Source organism: Mixophyes fleayi, chromosome 5, assembly GCF_038048845.1.
Source record: "Mixophyes fleayi isolate aMixFle1 chromosome 5, aMixFle1.hap1, whole genome shotgun sequence".
Lineage (NCBI taxonomy): Eukaryota > Metazoa > Chordata > Amphibia > Anura > Limnodynastidae > Mixophyes > Mixophyes fleayi.
This window is the reverse complement of record NC_134406.1, coordinates 249,489,642-249,510,379: the sequence shown is the minus strand read 5'-3', so window position 1 is coordinate 249,510,379 and position 20,738 is coordinate 249,489,642. Positions and strand designations below refer to the sequence as shown.

Sequence of the window (20,738 nt, the reverse complement as noted above, 5' to 3'; positions counted from 1 at the left end):
AAGATTGATGTTTTATCAGAACAAACATAGCTGCTATTTGACACATTTTCCTTTAATGTCTTAATCAGTGGAAAAAAAATAAACAGTGACTTTCAGTGACTACTGAGCCAAAGTTCCAGTGTTCAAACACAATGTCTTATTTTATACAATTCGTTATGCTTCTTGATTAGCTAATTTATGCTTGAGAATATTTCTTTTCTTTTCTTTCTTTGTTAAGTTTATTCCATTGTGAGTCATGCAGCCTTTCTGAGTCACTTGTAAATAATGACTTCTATGTATGGTTGTGTATTTTTCATATTTATTTATTTAGTCTTCATTGAGGTCTTTTAAGGCAAGATTTGCATGCTTGCATATTTCCTTTCATATTAAATTTTAAAGCTGAAATAACTGGAGTTCTCCTTGTTTTTATAGGTCCCTTGTAGCCTTGAGTACTGGGACGAGCTCCAGCGGTCATTTGTTGGCTTTCGAGAGTTCAGTTTATCGGAGAGCAAGCCATGTGAGCTTCAGCTGCCCAGTATCACCACGGTCAGCGACCAGAGAGAGCTGGTGTCCTCCCACCTGTGGAGAATCGTGCTGAATAGCAGTGCAAGCTCCACGGATGACCAAAGGTAGATCTTCTTACACATCCGTCGTGGTTCCAATGACATCGTTACTAAAACTGAATGAAAAAGTGGATAACCTTTTATATGGCAATAATTTAGCTACATCTATCCAAATTCTTCAAACGCTTCCAAATGTTTGCTAGATTTTCATTTATGGATGAGGCAAGCGTCGAACATAAAAATACAAGTGCCTTTTATTCACTGAAATAGTGATTATTTCAAGGAAATGGAGAACTCCAGTGTAAATGACAGGAGTGGTAAGAGAGGAAGGTTTATGCTGCTACAAAATCCATCCTGAGCCCAAGCACTAAAGGTTGTGAGGAACACTGGGTAGTTTTTCCTGCTTACAAATGCCCCGGTGGTAGAATTTTGGCCAAGCATTGGATCTACATAAACTGGTACACTAATTTATTAATTATTTATTTAACCTGATTTTCATAGGTACAGCAGAATATCTTGCACTGTATACAGTATTAGTTTGGTGGTTTAAAAGGTCTTGGCTGCCTGGAAAACTGGAAGAGGGGTGGGTGATATGACACGTTCTGGTTGTTTTAGTGTTTCCCAGGGAGGACCAGGGTTTGTGGGGGGACATTTTATTAAAATATAGGGACTTTTTTATATGTTGTTATGTTTTGCATTGTGAACTTTAATTAAATTATTACTATTAACATTTATTTATATACCACCAGCATATTCTATACTTAACAATTGGGACAAAGCACATTAATAAAACAAGACTGGGTAATACAGACAGAGAGGTGAGAGGACGCTGCTTGTGAGCTTACATTCTATAGACACAATTCAAGTGAATGTTAAATTTTTACTGGATCTTCTTGCATTCTATTATTAGTGGCCTTTAAAGAAGGGATAACAAAGTAAGTATAATTTGGTAATTACGTCACTCGTGCTGATAATTCTATGGCAAATTGTCCATTGCAAACTGTACGACTCTCGCTCACTGAACATTCTGTCCTGTCCATTTAAAGTGACTTCCAATAAACTTAATTTCCAAGGACACTGCAGTACGTGGATGTTTAAAATCTACTGACTCGACATAACAATGGGGGAATCTCAATAGAAGCATTAAACAGTCCTTTTGGTATTGAGAAGGCTGCGTACATAGTAAACAACGAAAAATTAATCCAGTTGGAAGCTGTTTTGTAGACCCGTTCCCAAAGCAGATATCAGTTGGACACTCTTCTCCAGTTTCTCAGTACTCAGCGGAGATAGAAGGAATTTTCTAGTCTTATATTTGGAATTGACAGTGAAATTTGTCATGCTGCCGCCCATCCACAGAGCTTTGTTCAGAGAACGGTTCAAATGTCTTCTCTGGTTCTCAGTATTTCGCTACACTAAGCTTGTTTGCTTTTATCCTGCTTCATATGCAGAAGTTGTCACAGATATCTGGGAAATCGGAAAAGTGGATCAAAAAATCAATAACAAAATTAAACATCTGCTTCCCATTAATTGGATAGAGCTGGGACTGATTTCTTGATGTTAATTGTAAGAGAATGCATTTTCGTCTTTGACAAGTTAAGTGTTTTAGACAGGGTTAATTCTTCTGAATTTGGGACCTCCACAGAATTACCTTTTGCGGTCAACTTGGCACCACGGTAACATGAATACTGTGGGAATGTTAAATGTTGCTAGTAAAAAGTCAGCGTATTTTTACTTCGTCAAACCGTTTGACGTTCGTCTCCAATATTGCAGCATTCCGATATCATTTCATTTTCAAATGGGTTTTCTTTTCAGTTCCTTTTATTGCTCAGGTCACAAGCGGTAATTTTTTTTTTTTTTAAAGTTTTATTTTTGCAAGGTCATGATAACAACAAAGAACGAATGACAAAGTGCATACTGATAACAAAAGTAGTCAGGAAGTAACAATATCAACAACCAGCGTAGAACATGTGAAGACACGAAGTCAAACAACCTAACAATTTTAGTAGTAACAGGTGACCTAAGTTTTTTATAGAGAGAGGAAGAAAGTAAGAGAATACATAGAAGAGGAAAGGAGAGAGAAATGAGAGAGAAGAGGAGAGAAGGGAAGAAGTGACTAGATCCATTGTTGGTTGGAAGATCCAAGAGGGGTATGAGGTTTTAAAGCTGAGTTACGTAAACGGTGGGCATGCCTGGAAGAAGCATAACCATGGGTCCCAAACCTTGGAGAAGGCTCTAGAGGAATTCCGGATAATACTGGTCATGTATTCCATCCATTCAATCTGCCAAATTGATTATGGACTGCATGGAAGGAGGGGATTGCGAGCGCCAGTCTGCCGCTATTTGGCATGAAGCTGCCGAAACAATATGCCTGATCAATTTATTCTGGTGTCGGGATGCCGTGGGAGCCCCCATAGGAAGAAGAAAAAATTTGGGCTCCAGGGGAACATCCACCTGGAGAATTGAGTTAATCAGACCTCTTATCTGGATCCAGAAGCCTGTCAATTTTGGGCACGACCACCATATGTGGAGAAATGTGCCTTCGTGGGAGCACCCTCGCCAGCACTGATCAGATGAATCAGGAAGGATTTGAGACGCGACGGCACACAGTACCATCGATATAGCACCTTATATATGTTCTCTTTAATTCTTACGCAGATGGAACTAGAGGCGGCGTTCTCGTTAATTTCAGACCATTCCTCTTCCAGTAGCTCTTCACCAAGGTCCCGTTCCCAGGTTAGTTCATGGGGTGGTCTAAGAGAAGAAGAAGAGTAAGCAAGTTTATGGTAAAGCGTTGATATTAGACCTTTAGTTGAAGATTGGCGTAGACAGAGGGCTTCAAAGGTGGAGAGAGGTCGGGCTAGCAGGCGATCTTTAGCAACACTATGGAAATGGCGAAATTGCAAAAACTGATAAAAGTACTTTGAGGAAATGTGGATCTGCGATTGAATTTCAGAAAACTGAGGAAAAGTTACGGAGGTGGATAAATGATTGAGGTAAATGACTCCCTGCGAGTACCATGGCTGGAATGAACTATGATGCAGTCCGGGAGGAAATTCCGGAGAGTTGAATAGCGGAACAACCGGAGAGGGATGGAGAGACAAGGCAAATTTTTGGGATGTTGAGTACCAGATGGATAATGTGTGTGAAACTATTGGGTGAGATAACAATCGCTTAGGGCGACGGGGCCTTGGGACCCATAGGAGAGAGGATAAAGAAAGCAATCCCAGACCCTCTGCCTCAATTTTAGACTATACTCTGGCTTCCGTCGGACCGGACCACAGGACACACTGAGCGAGTTGGGTGGAGAGGTAGTATCTTCGAAAATCAGGAATCCCCAGGCCTCCCCCCTGCGGGGACCTCTGAAGAATCTTAAGTCGGACCCGGGGTCATCTGCCCGACCAGACAAATCTGGAGACATGGAATTGCAGGAATTTAAAAACATATGGCGGGATGCGGATGGGAAGAGTCTGAAAGAAGTAGAGCAGCCTGGGGAGGATATTCATTTTGACGGCATTAATACGTCCTAGCCAGGAGATGTAGAGCTGTGACCACGATGTAAGGTCTGTTTTAACTTGGTCGAGTAGGTGAGGAAAATTGGCTTGAAAAAGATGTCGATAGTGCTTTGTGATGAAAACACCCAAATATTTAATTTTGTGGCGACCCCATTGAAAAGGGAAGGAGCGTTCTAATAATAGCTTGTCTGTAACTGATATATTAAAATCTAGAACCTCGGTCTTATCTGGATTAATCTTGTAGCCCGAGAAATAGCCATAGAGGTCTAGTTCATCTAGGAGGGAGGGAACCGACGTTTTGGGGTTAGTAATAGTGAGCAGGACATCGTCCGCGTACAGGGCAATCTTATGGGTAGAGGGGCCCACCTGTATGTCAGATATCTCATGATTGTTTCGGATTCTAGCGGCCAATGGCTCAATGACTAGAGCAAATATCAGTGGGGAGAGGGGGCATCCCTGACGAGTGCCGTTCGTGATCAGAAAGGCCATCGAGGTCAGACCATTAGCGGAAACAGTAGCTGTCGGAGACCGGTAGAGGGCTAGAATACCTGTCAGGAATTTGTCTGTGAATCACAAGCAGTAATTTTATATAGCACACTTTGTGGTTTGGTATAAATTATTCGCTCGATACACGTTTATGTCTCCACCTTTACTTTAATTTATTGGAACCTGCATGCCCTCCTGGAATTTTTGGGAAATACATTGCTTCATCCTTTTGTGCTTGTCAGTCATCTATTTACATCATCAAGGAGAATTCCTAATTTTCATTGCCCTTGAGTGCAATATAAATCCAATAACTGGGTACAAAGTTATTTTTCACCCTAAGGCAGCAAAAATGGCTGAGTAGCATAGAATGAAGCCAGAAAGATAAAGCAAATAGGAAAGTAAAAATTGCAGGATGATATGTACAGTAAAATAAATGTATGCTGTCTGCAGGTGGACAGCCCCTTTAAAATTATTTACTTAACTTCAATTAATGAGATTGGCACACAAGTCTTGCTTCATAACTTGAAATGTTATCTGGAAATTTACTGTGGTCATACTATCCATGTACACACACACTGGTTGTAACAATCTATGTTTAAGATGCATTTCTATACATGTTAAGCGCATGTATACACGACTGTAAAAATAAAAATCATTGTACCACATGAGATGGTACATATTTGCAATTTTACATGTGTTTAACTTGCGTTGTGCTGTGACCAAGATAAATTCCTGTTTTGTCACAAATGCATGTATAAAAAACACATTTATAAAACACATATTCAATGCATACATAAACGCAATGCACTGCATAAGCATTTTTACTTGCATCAAAACAATCATTAGATGCATTAGAAAAGCCACTGTTGCATAAAGCGGTCATGAGGGGACATCTGCTCAGCATGGCCTCCAGGAATAAAAAAGAAACCCTCTCCAATATCAATAAACTCTCACTCCAACTCCATGATTTAGAAATCCAACATAAGAGGACCTTTGACCCTGCCACGTTAGTGGCCTTACATAAAACAAAAGCTCAACTGGATCTCCTTCTCTCCAAACAAGTTGCCAAGCGACTCAAATGGCTTCGCCAAACTTTCTATGAGAAAGGAGACAAAGCAGATAAAATTCTGGCATCTCGTCTCCGCACCGCTAGGACGAATAATAATATTGTCTCGATCCGTAACTCCCACAACCAGCTTCTCTACGATCCTGCGGCCATCAGAAAATCCTTCCAACAATATTACACAGAATTGTATAACCTCCCACCCTCCCCCACCTCCCCAACACAACAATCCAATGCCACTCTAATCTCAGAATTTCTAGCCAACTCCAAACTTCCGAAATTACCCCACCAAGCTCTTGAACATCTCAATGAGGAGATCTCGATAGAGGAAATCCAGCAAACCATTAAAGGGCAAAAAAAAGGCAAAGCCCCAGGCCCCGATGGCTTCACGGCCGCTTATTATAAGAAGTTTTCGGGCTTGCTTGCTCCCCACCTGCGCTCCCTTTACAACAATGTTCTTCAGGGAGACTCCTTCCCCCCTGAAATGCTCGAAGCTAGAATTGTAGTAATCCCCAAAGAAGGGAAGGACCCCCTCCACTGTGCAAGTTACAGACCAATCTCCCTTCTTAACCTTGACTTGAAAATATATGCCAAAATTCTGGCGAATCGTTTAAACCAAATCCTCCCTTCCCTTATCCATTATGATCAGGTGGGGTTTATCCCGGGACGCCAGGCGAGAGATAATACCAGAAGAGCCATTGACATTATCCACGTTGTCAACTCAAGGAGCTCCCCAACTATTATGCTCTCTCTCGATGCTGAAAAAGCATTTGATAGGATCTCCTGGGACTTTATGAGGGCCACCCTTGAGGCCTTTGGATTTGCTGGCAGCTTCCTCACTGGCGTCCTGGCATTATATACGACTCCCCGTGCCAAAGTTTTGATTAATGGTATACCCTCAGACCCGATCTTGATCCAAAACGGCACAAGGCAAGGTTGCCCCCTATCACCCCTTATATTCGCTCTAGTGATCGAACCCTTGGCTTCCCAAATTAGATCCAATCCCAACATTCAGGGGGTGCAGATGGGTAGCATCAACTCCAAAATTTCTCTTTTTGCGGATGACGTCCTCCTCTCTCTATCCCAACCAGCGATCTCCCTCCCCAATCTCTATGAAATTCTCCAAGCCTATGGGATCACCTCTGGTTATAAAATAAACTATGCAAAATCAGAGGCCATGCTGCTGCATGTCTCCCCTCGGGAAACGGATCTCCTCCAGACAACCTTCAATTTTAAGTGGCAAAAAAGAAAGATCAAATATTTGGGAGTTTTCCTCACCTCACGCTATGACCTCCTCTTTCCTGAAAACTTCCCTCCCCTTTTCGCTAAGATGCTCTCTGACCTGACCTCCTGGAAACGCCTCATTATCTCCTGGCTGGGCAGGATCATAGCAATCAAAATGTCTATTATACCAAAATGGTTATACCTCTTTCAAACACTCCCGGTCGCAGTTCCTGCCTCCTTCCTTTCTAACATACAAAAATCCCTCATCCGTTTTGTTTGGAATCACAGACCCCCACGGATCTCAGCCAGCATTCTCAAACGACCAATCTCTTCTGGCGGCAGAGGTCTCCCCGACATTAAACTATATTACCTGGCCTCCCACTTTTCACAAATTGTTACCTCATATGCCCCCCCAGGCTCCACTTCCTGGCTCGATATAGAATCGGCTTATACTACCTTGCCCTATCTTACACCCTTATGGGGTCTCTCCCCTGCACATCGCCCTCCTGCATCTAAAATGCTCCCTACTATCAAGTTTGACATCAAGTTATGGGATTTTTACTCCTTTAAACTGAAGCTTACGACACAATTATCCCCCTTAACCCCCATTTGGCACAACCCTGTATTCCCTCCTGGACTCTCCGCCGCGAGAGCTCGTCTTTGGAATAAAGCTGGCCTTAAATTCCCGATAGACTTCTCCAAAGCAAACCACTGGCTCCCACTGGCAGAACTCCAACGTCACTCCCCATCCCGCATACTTAGTCCGTTTGAGTTTTTCCAAATTAGTCATTTTTTGCGATCCCTCCCACCTACCTATGTTTTGCGAGATTTAACCCCCTTTGAAGATCTTTGTAAAAATCACCCTAGGGACAGAGGCTTGATATCCCAACTTTATGGTATATTTATTGCTGCTGTCCTTCCTACTCCGAGGGCACATGAGGCTGATTGGGAAAGGGATCTAGGCCCCCCTCCGGACGATGAGGCATGGGACGACATGAGACTGGAGATAGCCAAAAGCTCCATATCCACCAAACTTAAAGAAACCTCTTATAAAATCTATTACCGTTGGTATTATACCCCTACTCGACTCCACAGCATGTTTCCCTCTTCTTCACCTTACTGTTGGAGGGGTTGTGGCCACAGGGGAACTATGCTCCATATATGGTGGACCTGCCCAACTATCTCCTCCTTCTGGGATGTGGTTTGTGGCATTCTAAACTCTCTATTTGAGGCTCCCGTTGCAAAGGACCCCTGGGTATTTCTACTATGCTATCCTCCTCCAGAACTTGACAAATTTTCCAAAAAACTAGCCTCACATATACTGACAGCGGCTAAATCCCTTATCGCGCTAAACTGGAAAAAAACGTCCCCCCCCTCTCTAACAGCCCTCAAAAAACAAATCTGGCATGTCGCAGCCATGGAACAGATTACCTATTACCTCCATGATAGAGGCCATGTTTTTAACCAGGTTTGGGCTCCTTGGCAGTTTGTGGAAAGCTCGCGTCCCCCTAACAATTAGCCCCGTGATAAGGACCCATGTGGGGTAAGTCCAGCTCCCTTATACGCTTTGCCCCCTTATCTTCTTGAGTCGTCTACACACTCTCCACCCCCTGAGCTCTTTCATATACCTGCTTTGTGGTCTTCCCCCCCCCCCCCCCCCTTCCTTTCTGATTCCCTTCCCCCCACTCCCACATTTCACACTTTCACTACAGTTATATACAATTTGATACCGCATATAAAATTGTAAAAATGGTTGTCTCATTATAAGCTTCTACGTACATGTTGATTCAATTGTTCTGACTGTTTTTGTACGTCTGTTCAATAATAACACTCTTATTCCCTGTATTTGCTTATATGACCAACCAAAATAAAGAATTTAAAAAAAAGAAAAGCCACTGTTTTTACATCCTTTCATCAATGAATTTCCCTATGTAAGTGTGGTCCACGTTTCTCTTTGTAATCCTGTGGATGGATCCAGGGCTGTCAAGAGGAATTTCAGGTCCCAGTACATCAACTTCTGGGGACCTGTTCCGTAGCTGCCAAACGGGGTGTGGTCACAACAGGTTGGTGGTTTCTCCCCCTACACAGGAATGCGCGGGCTTCGGTAAATTGTGATGGCTAGACGACTGGGTCAGAGCATCTCCAAACCGGCAGGTCTTGTGGGGTGTTCCTGGTATGCAGTGGTTAGTACCTACCAAAGGTGGACCAAGGAAGGACAACCAGTGACGACAGGGTCATGGGCTAGCCCATCTGGTCTAGTCTCACAGAAGAGCTAATGTAGCACAAACTGCTGAAAAAGTTAATGCTGGCTATGATGAAAGGTGTCAAAACACACAGTCTATATTGCAGCTTGCTGTGTAAGGGGCTGCATAGCCACAGACTGGTCAGAGTGCCCCTGCTGACCACTGTCTACCACCTGAGTGCCAGAACTGGACCATGGAGCAATGGAAGAAGGTGGCCTGGTCTGTTGAATCACGTTTTCTTTTAAGTCATGTGGTCGGCCGGGTGATATGCCTCATTTACCTGGGGAAGAAATGGCACCAGGATATACTATGGGAAGAAGGCAAGCTGGCGGAGTCAATGTAATGTTCTGCTGGGAAACCTTGGGTTCTGGCATTCAGGTGACACCACCTACCTAAACATTGTTGCAGACCAAGTATACCCCTTCATGGCAATGGTATTCCCTGATGGCAGTGGCTTTTTTCAGCAAGATAATGCGTCCTGCCACATGAGCAAAAATTGTTCAGGAATGGTTTGAGGAACATGACAGAGTTCAAGGTGTTGACTTGGCCTCCAAATTACCCAGATCTCAATCTGATCATGTATTTGTGGGAAGTGCTGGAAAAACAGTCTGAGCCATGAGGGTCCCACCTTACAACTTACAGGACATAAAGGATCTGCTGCTAACTTCCTGGTGCCAGATACCACAGGACACCTTCAGAGGTCTTGTGGAGTCCATGCCCCGATGGGTCAGAGCCGTATTGGTGGCATGAGGGGGACCTACACGTTATGAGAAAGGTGGTTTTAATGTTGTGGCTGATTGGTGTATATAAACGTTTGACAGCTTTTGAATTTACTGTGTTTTTCTGAAAAGATGAACCTGCAATCAGGTCATTGATGTGAAAGGCTTATAATTATAAATCAGATAATTATCTTAAACCCACATTAATTAATTCTGAAAGACAATGGGTAAAACAGGAGTAGACAAATGTCTGCTGGGTGAGATGCATCAAATGAACCTATGTATGCCTGCACACATTGTGTCATTACGTGAGCAGGCCTGGACAGTGTATATCAAAAGTTCGGGGCCAGCCCAAAAGTTGTAACTAATAGTTTTGTAAGTAAAATTATACTTGCCACACAAATATTTTTAGGTGGGTCTTTTTTTTTTTTAATGTAATATTTATTTCTTGAGTTTTATGAGACAGTGCCATACACAGTCAGCAGATAAACAAAGCACAATAATAAACAACATTAAAAAATTACTTGTTAAGTCTACAGTGTACTCATTATTTTAAACCTCAAGATAATAATACAGTATAACAAAACATATGAGATGAAACTTTGTTATATTCCATCAACAATGGTGGGGACTATTCTGAGTAATATATCCAGATGGGATAACACCAATTAAAATAAACCTCACACAATCCATAAAACAACTAACGCTCATTACAGAGAAAAAAATAGAATCAACATAAGTTTTCTTAAAAAAAAAGGAAACAACCAGGGTAATTATTGAGGGAGAGGGGAGGGTAAATTTATTAATGGGCGCATTTCTCCCCGTTAATTATCATTCCTTATGACAATGATACAGGATGCTATAATGCGACCATTTATTAAGAAAAAAAAGCTAGAGTTTTCGGAGCTTGATAAAGTTCCCCAGAGGGCAGTCCCCATTGAGACCTATGGGGACTGCAGTATATTGCGATACTTCGCCTAATGCAGGAGATATCTATGATATCATGGATGAGCTTTCTGCTTCTCTATAATGGTCATTTGGACCACTCTGCTTGTGCAAACTTCTCCCAGATTTGAAGGCTCCTTCTCCCATCTGCTGCTCTGTGGGATTTACATCTCGACTCATTACAGCATACTTCAGAACAGCCCAGTGTCTTGTCCTGAACTATTCCTGGGTGCGTTTTGACTTTTGAAGTATGTTTGGGGTCACTGTCCTGCTACACCCATGACCTTCGTCACAGTCTCCAGCTTTCTGACACTGGGTTCAAAATTGCACACCGTGCACACGTTCAAAGCACCCAGTGCCAGATGCAGCAGATCTTCCCCAGATCTGCACTGAATCTCCTCCATGTTTACCTGTAGGGTAGTCTCCAGCAATCTTGTGCTACAATCTGTCAAGTTTTCTTTGTTGCCACGTCCGAGGATTTTGGCTGCAGGATTATGGCCCTTAAAACTTCCTTACAACATGGCGTACTGCGGAAACGGGAACATCAGGGTTTCTGGAGATTGATTTGTAGCCTTGAGATCGCCCATGCTTGGCTACAATTTTATGTGACTATTCCCTGGCTTTATTTTTTTTCTCCATGTTTGTTGCAGAACACACAGTGACACCACAGAGGAGAATCCTTTAATACTTCTAAAAAGGGCCAATAAGTTTGTGTGGCCCCTTTAAGTATTTCTGTGTGATATAAGCTGAGAACAATGTCCTGGAAGATATAGTACATTAGTAAAAAAAATTAATGCATTCATAAGAGTAGTGACGATATAACTATTCAACGACATGCTGGAGCAGAATAACAATTGGTGCAGTTGGTCTGTGGTGCATCGGAGCCCATGGAGGTAATGGGGCCCTCTGCACAGGGAACTAGGGAGCTGTGGGCCCCGGTTCCCTCCTCCTTGCTTCCCTGCACCGGTGCCCGCAGCTCGCTAGCTCCACCTCTGTGCTGGAGAATACTAGAGTTATCTCCTAGTGACTTTGGAAAAGACCTCTCCAAAAATTGTTTATCCTTTTTAACATTTGTAAATACTGTAATAAAAGCAATGCAAACCTGCCAGTATTATATAGCAACTGCGTGACTTTTTGTATCTGGACACAGAAAATTGCTAATGAGTAAAATATAGGTTACATGATATAAAGTGTTGAAATATAATTGTGTGTTTGTAAATATAATGCATGACTCCCTGCTACACTTTATATTTTGCTCCTTATTGTAATAGCTTGTTAGAGACCACCCCACATGATTCACAGTAGGAGGCCACGATGAGGCAATGCACATCGAATAGCATCAAGGCCCTGTCCACTTCAGAAGAAAGTCAAGCATGACCCAGAAATTCGGTTCTCCCGGATATAACGGGAAAGTAGGCAGATATGGTTAATAGATGCAATTGGGCGGCATTGATGAAAATTGTTGTACAGGTAACTATGTAGAAAAGGTGATGTTGGGCAGCACGGTGGCTTAGTGGTTAGCAGCTCTGCCTCACAGCACTGGGGTCATGAGTTCAATTCCCAACCGTGGTCTGTGTGGAGTTTGTATGTTCTCCCCGTGTTTGCGTGGGTTTCCTCCGGGTGCTTTGGTTTCCTCCCACACTCCAAAAACATACTAGTAGGTTAACTGGCTGCTCTCAAAACTTAGGGCTAGATTTACTAAACTGCGGGTTTGAAAAAGTGGAGATGTTGCCAATCAGATTCTAGCTTTCATTTATTTAGTGCATTTTAAAAAATGATAGCTAGAATCTAATTGGTTGCTATAGGCAACATCTCCACTTTTTCAAACCCGCAGTTTAGTAAATATACCCCTTAGTCTGTCTCAGTCTGTGTCTGTGTGTGTGTGTATGTTAGGGAATTTAGACTGTAAGCTTCTATGGGGCAGGGACTGATGTGAGTGTGTTTTCTGTACAGCGCTGCGGAATTAGTGGAGCTATATAAATAGCTGCTGATATTTGCTCTTCTTAAGAGTCCAGACACACTAGGTGCCCATGCACGCTGAGATTTTGATGATGAATTAGATTTTAGAGTGTATGGGCAAAAAAAGGACCACTAATCCCAATTAAAATGTGATTTGGATTTATTAAATGTTGATTGGGTTAGGTAGTAATTTCAGACGTACAATGATTACACTGGACCATGTATGTGGTTATCGTTACACCGTACTAATGGTGCCCCATTGGAGATAAATATGAAATGTTGCCAATTGGTCTCTGTCTTCAACAGATTATTCCAGTTAACATACAAACAGAATAATGGTTTAGAATGCGAGAGCATTTGTAGTGAATGGCTCTAAGAAGTGGTATCACTAAGAAAAGTGAAGACATTATTTTTTTTATAAAAGAGATCATTGAATGTAGAAGAGAAGTAAAGAGAAGGTTGTTGTACTTTATTGTATTATTGAGAAAAGGCCAGAACACAGTTTCAAAAGAAGAAGTGGAATACAGAGAAGTCATTTTCACAGCCACATTTTGTTCAGTTACAATAGCCAGTGCGGGAAAGATGGAGGACATGCTTACATGTTTTATCAGGAACAAGGACATAAGATAAAAATGACAAAGGTTTAAAACCGCTGTGAATAAGACAATAAAAACATTAAGCATCAAATATAGGCAATAACTGCACTGGTTAATTTTTCCTCATTGTATATGCTTACATGCCTAAATTAACAGCCCAAAAGTTTTTATCAGTATTGTGTGTGAAAATATATTATAGCATTGGACTTGCTATTGTGTTTTGTTGTTTTTGATTTTTTTTTAGATGGGGGGATGTTAAACCGTTTTTCAGTCGACTCTATCTTTAATGTATCCTTTGAAACATTGGGGTTTTGGGGATAATTTTTTGTCTTGGATATGAAGTTATATAATTTTCCCGCAAAGAAAATAATGTTATAATTCATTCTTATGCCTTTTGTATAAATAAAGAGACTCTCTAAATATATCTCCTCTATCCAAAACTATTTATTTTAATCGTTAAACTCTTTGGGCTAGATTTACTAAGCTGCGGGTTTGAAAAAGTGGGGATGTTGCCTATAGCAACTAATCAGATTCTATCTGTCATTTTGTAGAATGTACTAAATAAATGAAAGCTAGAATCTGATTGGTTGCTATAGGCAACATCCCCACTTTTTCAAACCCGCAGCTTAGTAAATCTAGCCCTTTGTGTCTTATTGGATAAAATGCACTCATTTCAAGGGTGGAAGTTGGGGGCGACCTCTCCTACAAGTTACTTATATGCAGATTATTGTTTTGTACTTTGTATTTATATATCCTTTACCATTGCTTTCTAATCTGTACAATGTCTTCACCTTTTTGTGAGATATCTGCCTGTATATTCACAATTCTCAATCCCAAGACTTCAACATTTCACTACTCTTGATAAAGCCATGAAGCGAAACGCGTGTCGGCGTTCCTATTTGGTGGTTTTGCCACATTGTACAATCACGATGCACCTTATAAATCTTGATAATAATTTTTAATGATTGTAGACCAAATAAAATTAAATTCTATTAGAAAGTGTAGGTTTCAGAGCAATGGCCGTGGGTTGTGGCATTACAGAGAGAACACAGATCAGAAAAGCAGTATCTCTGGGACAGGGCTGAGACAGTTGAAAGCAATTAACCTCTATATAAGTAACAGTAGCTATATATATTTTTTCACTCCTTCTTGGAGTTGGATTGGGTTCGAGAGCACTATATTAAACCAAGCTGTGTAGTAAAAATATTTATATGTGTTTTTGAGGTGACAAGCAGATGAGTCTGACCTGAATTGATGGGAATTCATCATCATCACCTATTTATTTATATAGCGCCACTAATTCCACAGCACTGTACAGAGAACTCATTCACATCAGTCCCTGCACCATTGGAGCTTGCAATCTAAATCCTCTAACTTAAACACACATAGACTGAGAGAGTCTAAGAGCAATTTAATAACAGCCAATTAACACACGAGTATGTTTGGGGATTTTTTGGAGTGTGGGAGGAAACCCACGCAAACACGGGGAGAACATACAAACTCCTCACAGATAAGGCCATGGTCGGGAATCGAACTCATGACCCCAGTGCTGTGAGGAAGAAGTGCTAACTACTAAGCCACCGTGCTGCCCGAATTAAAGGTCTCCCTTCCTGTGGCTTCATCTCATCATCATTGGTTTATATGGTGCCATAGACTCCATAGCGCCTGACATAGTCATACATATATGACGTATGTGAAAGCAGTATACATAGTAACATAAACTAGGGTACAGGTGTGCAGAATAATAAATGCATACATGCAATTAACAGATCACATGACATACAGAAATTGTTCAGCATAGGATATGACAGGGACAAACAAGGATGACAGTGGATAGACATTAAACATAGGGTAGAGGACCCTGAGAGCTTACACTCTTAATTTCATAATAATAATAATAATAATAATAATAATAGCACTGGCACTTGTTTGTTATAGCAGTATCTTTAGTCACAATGAGAGCCTACACAAATGGTCTATCAAAAATAATTGAAGTTAGTTACTAACAATTAGGCTCCCGATGAAATAAATGTGTCTTATTTTTCTCACTGTGTTTTAGATTTCACTTCTAAATTTCAGAATTTTGTTTCTTACAGAAATAACCAAATTTGTTTTTCAGTGATTTTCTATAAAGGAAAAATGTTATGCTATTAGTTATCCTGGAGTGTACCATGTTATTGTAACATCTGTCAAGTACTTATGTTCGGTGTATTGATCAATAATTGGTTATATGGGGTAGCAGTCCCTATTTATATTGAATATCTAGCAATTAGCAGTACAACATAGGGATTAGGATAAATTGGATCAGAATTTAGGATGGTCAGATGGAACTCCACGTTCTTAGAATGTTTATTTACTGAAGCAGACAAAGCTTAATTTTGCTTTTTCTCGAAGCACCTAGATTATCTTGCTATAACAATGCTCCATACATATGAAATGCCCTCTACCACTCTCTCTAATGGCCTTTGTGTTTGGGTAGATATAGGATTTTTTGTTCCATTTTTTAGCATGAACATTTTTCGCAATCCCTCAATACTGAACAGAAATGATGTAGTGGGTTAATAAATATGAGTAGAGAGGAATAACATTTATCTTCCTAGACTGTTGCAAAATCCTGGAAGACTTCTATTCTCCATATAACAAGGTGAAGGGGGAAGGATTAACTGGTACATTGCCAAATAGAAGATTAATGTTCTTAACAGCTATCATGAAAATTCTCTGACAGTGTAGATCTCATGGAGAGCTTAACTCCTTCCCTGATAGTCTAAATGAAACATTGTTACACATATTACAGTGTAGTTTAACTATAGTGGATTCTAGCTAAGCTCCCCATTACCCCCTACCCCTATATTTTTTGCCCGTATCTACCCTCCCCCTATGGGAAAGGTTTAGGTTACTGTTTGGCATGGCCTGAATAATGATTCAGACCGCCCTTAGCTAATATGCTTGTAGCGCCCCCTCGCCTTCCACATCAGGCTAATGCGCAGTAGGCAAAAACGAGCTTGTCCTTAATTTATAGTCAAGCATCTTTCATCCACCCTCCCCCCACCAGTGTTTATGTTCCTACGTTTTGTCTATATAGCAGGACAGAGGCATGAATGAGCGCTATTGAGGGTGGAGCTCTGAAGAGGAGGGGGCCTCACGCCTGCACCCGGCGCCATCCTTCATCATCATCATTTATTTATATAGCGCCACTGATTCCACAGTGCTGTACAGAGAACTCACTCACATCAGTCCCTGCCCCATTGGGTCTTACAATCTAAATTCCCTAACACACACACACACACACAGGCAGATTAGGGTCAATTTTTGTTAACAGCCAATTAACCTAATAATATGTTTTTGGAGTGTGGGAGGATACCGGAAACCTTGTCTCTCCTACTCGCTTATCCTCCATGCCCGACGAAGGGATGATTCATTGTCTTCAGCTTTTACACCAGGAATAAGTCAAAATTAAAACCTTAGTACAGTTCTCTTTGGAGAATAATTCTCAGTTATTTTAAAGTTAATATCAGATTATTCCTCTCCGACAGGGAGCATATTGCATATTGCAAACTGCAGGGCCTGGGAATTTCAATTAAAAATATCCACGTAACAAAGAAAAATCATGGCTAATTAATAACATCATCATCATCACCATTTATTTATATAGCACCACTAATTCCACACATCGAATAAACACAATAGCTGTTTTTGATCTTTGTAGAACTTATAAAATTATATCTGGCAATCCGTTTTATTCGAGTAATATTTTAATACACTGGAAATGCGAAATTGAAAATAGCCTTGTGATTGTGGACCGATGATGGTATCTACAACCAACCTCCTGGTTCTCCTCCATAGGAAACTGAAGTGAGTTATGAAAAGCCATAATTATAGATTCAAGCCACAATTTGGAATGCCATTAGACTATAACGGGCAGCACAGTGGCCAGCATTACAGCATTGCTGCATTGCAACAGCGGAGTCATGAGTTCGATTCCCAACCAGAGCCTTATCTGTGTAGACTTTGTATGCTAACCCCACGATTGTGTGGGTTCCCTCCAGGCACTCTGGTTTCCTCCCACACTCCAATAATATACTTGTAGGCTGATTGGCTTTTGATAAAATTGACCCTAGTTTATGTATGTAAGTGTGTGTGGCAGAGAATTTAGATTGTAAGCTCCAATGGGGTAGAAACCTATGGAAATTATTTCATATTCTCAATACAGCGCTATGTAATATGATTGGCGTTGAGCTGCTGCCCTATTGCTGTATTAGCGGAGATTTCTCAGGAACACTGTCCCTATATGCACTATTGCAAATGAACCAAGAACAATTCAGACAATTTTTTTTTATTTCACACATTAGGCTTAAGAATGACATTTCCATGAAGAGTGTGATTGTAAGGGGCCTTCATTAATCATTTAAATGGCCCCACATTAAGAACACATTGCTATCTAACTCATTATAAACATACTTGTGTGGGGGGTGGGGGGAATTTTTTACATCCCAGCTAATTTGAGCAGCTCCTACAAGTAAACACTTCGCCCCGGAGTAATGTCAGTTTAAGTTCGGACGCAAGTGTGAGAACATAAACAGCATTCCCAAACTGTGCAATGCTTTAATGACAGTTAAATGTGATTTAAATTGAGGCTTTTGTTAGTTCTGGCCTGGTGTGATAGTTAGCAGAGGGATGGGATGTGGCAACCGAAGGCTGCAATTTGAGTCTCGGGGTCAAGAATTGATATTAAGTCCAGTACATCCTATAAGTGCTCTCCATTCAATATCAGTTCACTTTCCTCCCCTGCTGATGGTTTTTGGTTGGGATATTCAGATCACGGAGGGACATCGATTCCACAGCTTGACCCTCAGCTTTGTGTGGTCCTCAGCCGCGCTGACAGAACCATTTTTTACTTCTTTTATTCAATGAAACAGTTGTTATTCAAAAATAGCCATATTATATAAAAGAATATGGGAACCACTCAAGTAAGACAACGTTGAAGGCCAGGAAATGATTGATGACTGCCTGACACATTCGTGCTTATTAAAGAAAATGTTGCTTTTGAAAATAAGTAATAATATAGACAAAAGCATATAAAGAATAAGTAAAATGTTACAATTTTTGGTATAATTTTTTTCTCTTTCATTTAATTACTTTTTTTATTTCATATGTTTAATAGTATTTAGGGCAAACAAGTGCTTTTTGCTGGGTTGTTTTTTTTAGTATGAATGGTTTTTTCACAATTTTATATAATTGTTGCCCCCTTTTGAAGTTTTCGTTCTTGTTTTATGTGAACCACATTTTAACATGTATTGAAAACGCATATCATGAGTGTTTTAGATTCGTCCCCATAAACTTAATGTTACATAAACAACAGATAGAAGAGAAGAATAAATGCCAGGATATGTTGTGTGTGCATTGTTAGTGCTTTCATCATATATTTAGTCTGTGTAGAGGCCCTTAAAGAATTACACATATTGTTATTGCAGTCCCAAAATAATGAACTTTTAGCTGTTTTGAAGCCACTCCCCTTTTTATGTTACTAATTAGCATTATTCTTATATAGAGTAAAGTTTATACTACATTAACAGGAGTTTAGTGACTTGATGGAGCTTGACTTTATTATTTTCTATTTACTTTTCTTTTACATTTTTCTTTTTTTAGATCAACTATTTGTGTTATTTGAACTTATTTCATTTTTATTTGGCATGGGTCATTTCATTGTGTTCTTTGATTATCTGATTGTAAAAACAAATGGTCACTTACTTTTTTAGGGTATTTTGAACATTTCTTTATAGAGTTCTGTTTATTGATTTTACTTTAAATAATATTAAAATAATAGCTACCGGCATCAGCGCATTTTTTTGGCACAAAAATGTAGTTTCTTAGAAGCGTTCCACAGGCTGACAAAGGTGCACGTGAAATCGAATAGACTATTTCACTGCGCTTTTCCTGTCTGTTAAACATTTTGACCGATTACACAGTTCATTTTCTTGCTGTTTTCACGAGCCACTAAACCATGATCCAATATGAAAAGACATGTTATAGCATTGGCAAATACAGGACTATATATAAAGCTTTTCACCTTTTCAAAGTTTGACACTATGAACTTTCTATTGCATGCAGTATAAGTTTCTTACTTGTATTAGTTAAGTAAAAACAGTTGTCCTCAGTTAAATAGTCCATTTTAGGCTGTGGAGGGTTGTCTGCACTTACTGTCAGTAGGTTGTCAGAAAGTTAGTATTATGTACTTAGAGAAAAAGCCTTCACTGATTTCTTGTAGCTTTTTTGCCCTTTTAATATCCTTGTTTCTGAAAGGTTTATGTAAAACAACAGTCTCTCCTCAGAATTTTCTTATATTTTACTACACAATACTTTTAACAGGTATCTAAAATTTGTGGCAACATAGAACCCCATGAACTGGCGAAAGTGGGTGTTTGTGCTAAATGTAAAGATGTTTCCTATTTATCAAAACCCCTTGTCTGTGAAGACGATCGCGGGCTGTAGCTGTCGCCGGGGGCCTGTTTATCATGGTCAGTGGCGGTCCTACCGTTGGTAAAGCCATGGCATTAGCCGATGGTCACTGCAGGAGAAAACGCTTTATTAGCAAAATAAAGCTTTTTTTCCTGTTTTTTTTTTTTTTTTTTTTTACTTAAGTTATTTGTTTGAAACACTCCAGAGAATAAATACTCGGTTACTCCCATATTATACTATATATAGTACCAGCTTATTGGCAATAAAAATGCCTTGTATGTATGCAAAAACAAAAAGACAGTTGTTGTCAGTGCTTATTCTTAGCACTGCATATCTGAGTGTATCTAGCAAAATGAAAACACGAGGTTTTGGTTCATATTTTGATCCAAACATTTAAGCCTGCATCCCAGCGTCAAGGGCATCTTGTTGTATGCAGGTCCTATACTGACCTATATGCTTCAAACACCATTCATATGTAGTTAAAATCAGATGCACTTACCTCCCAGGTATCGGGGCTTACATCAAGCAAGGGCTGGCTTGTCAGCCACACCCTAATGAGCCTTATATAGGGCTGATAGACAACTGCTAAGACAACATAAGGCAATGTTTTGAAACCAGAGAAGAAATAGCCTATGCTCATTTTTTGTTTTTTTTTACTTTAAAAAAAATAATTCTAAATACAGTCACTCAGTTTATCAATATTGCAGCTTCCATTCATTAACTAACCAAGGAGTGAACATCAATTTTTACATAAATCATCATGGAATATAGATATTATGGTTGTTGTACTCTTTCGGCTACAAACAATTTCTTTCCTGAGCAGTATCTAATGAACCTTATCAATATGCTGTTGATTCCTGCCAGAGACCTAATATATGTCCTCTTGTCATACTGGCCGTTTACTTGCTTTTCAGATACTTTTTCCTTTTGTTAGTTTAAATATCTTTCTAAAGCCTGTTCTTGCTGTTATTGTTTTGTTGCTCCTATGCCTCG

The 20,738-nt window shown here is 40.2% G+C and overlaps 1 protein-coding gene across 4 annotated transcripts in view; it reads left to right on the top strand.

Annotated features, from left to right (window-relative positions):
• Positions 1–20,738, top strand: part of VPS13B (vacuolar protein sorting 13 homolog B) — a 718,815-nt gene that overhangs the window by 601,503 nt on the left and 96,574 nt on the right. For all 4 annotated transcript variants that reach the window (XM_075213864.1, XM_075213863.1, XM_075213867.1 and 1 more), the window contains exon 40: positions 412–608. In XM_075213864.1, the coding sequence (XP_075069965.1) occupies positions 412–608 (197 nt within the window). The remainder of the gene's footprint in view (positions 1–411; positions 609–20,738) is intronic.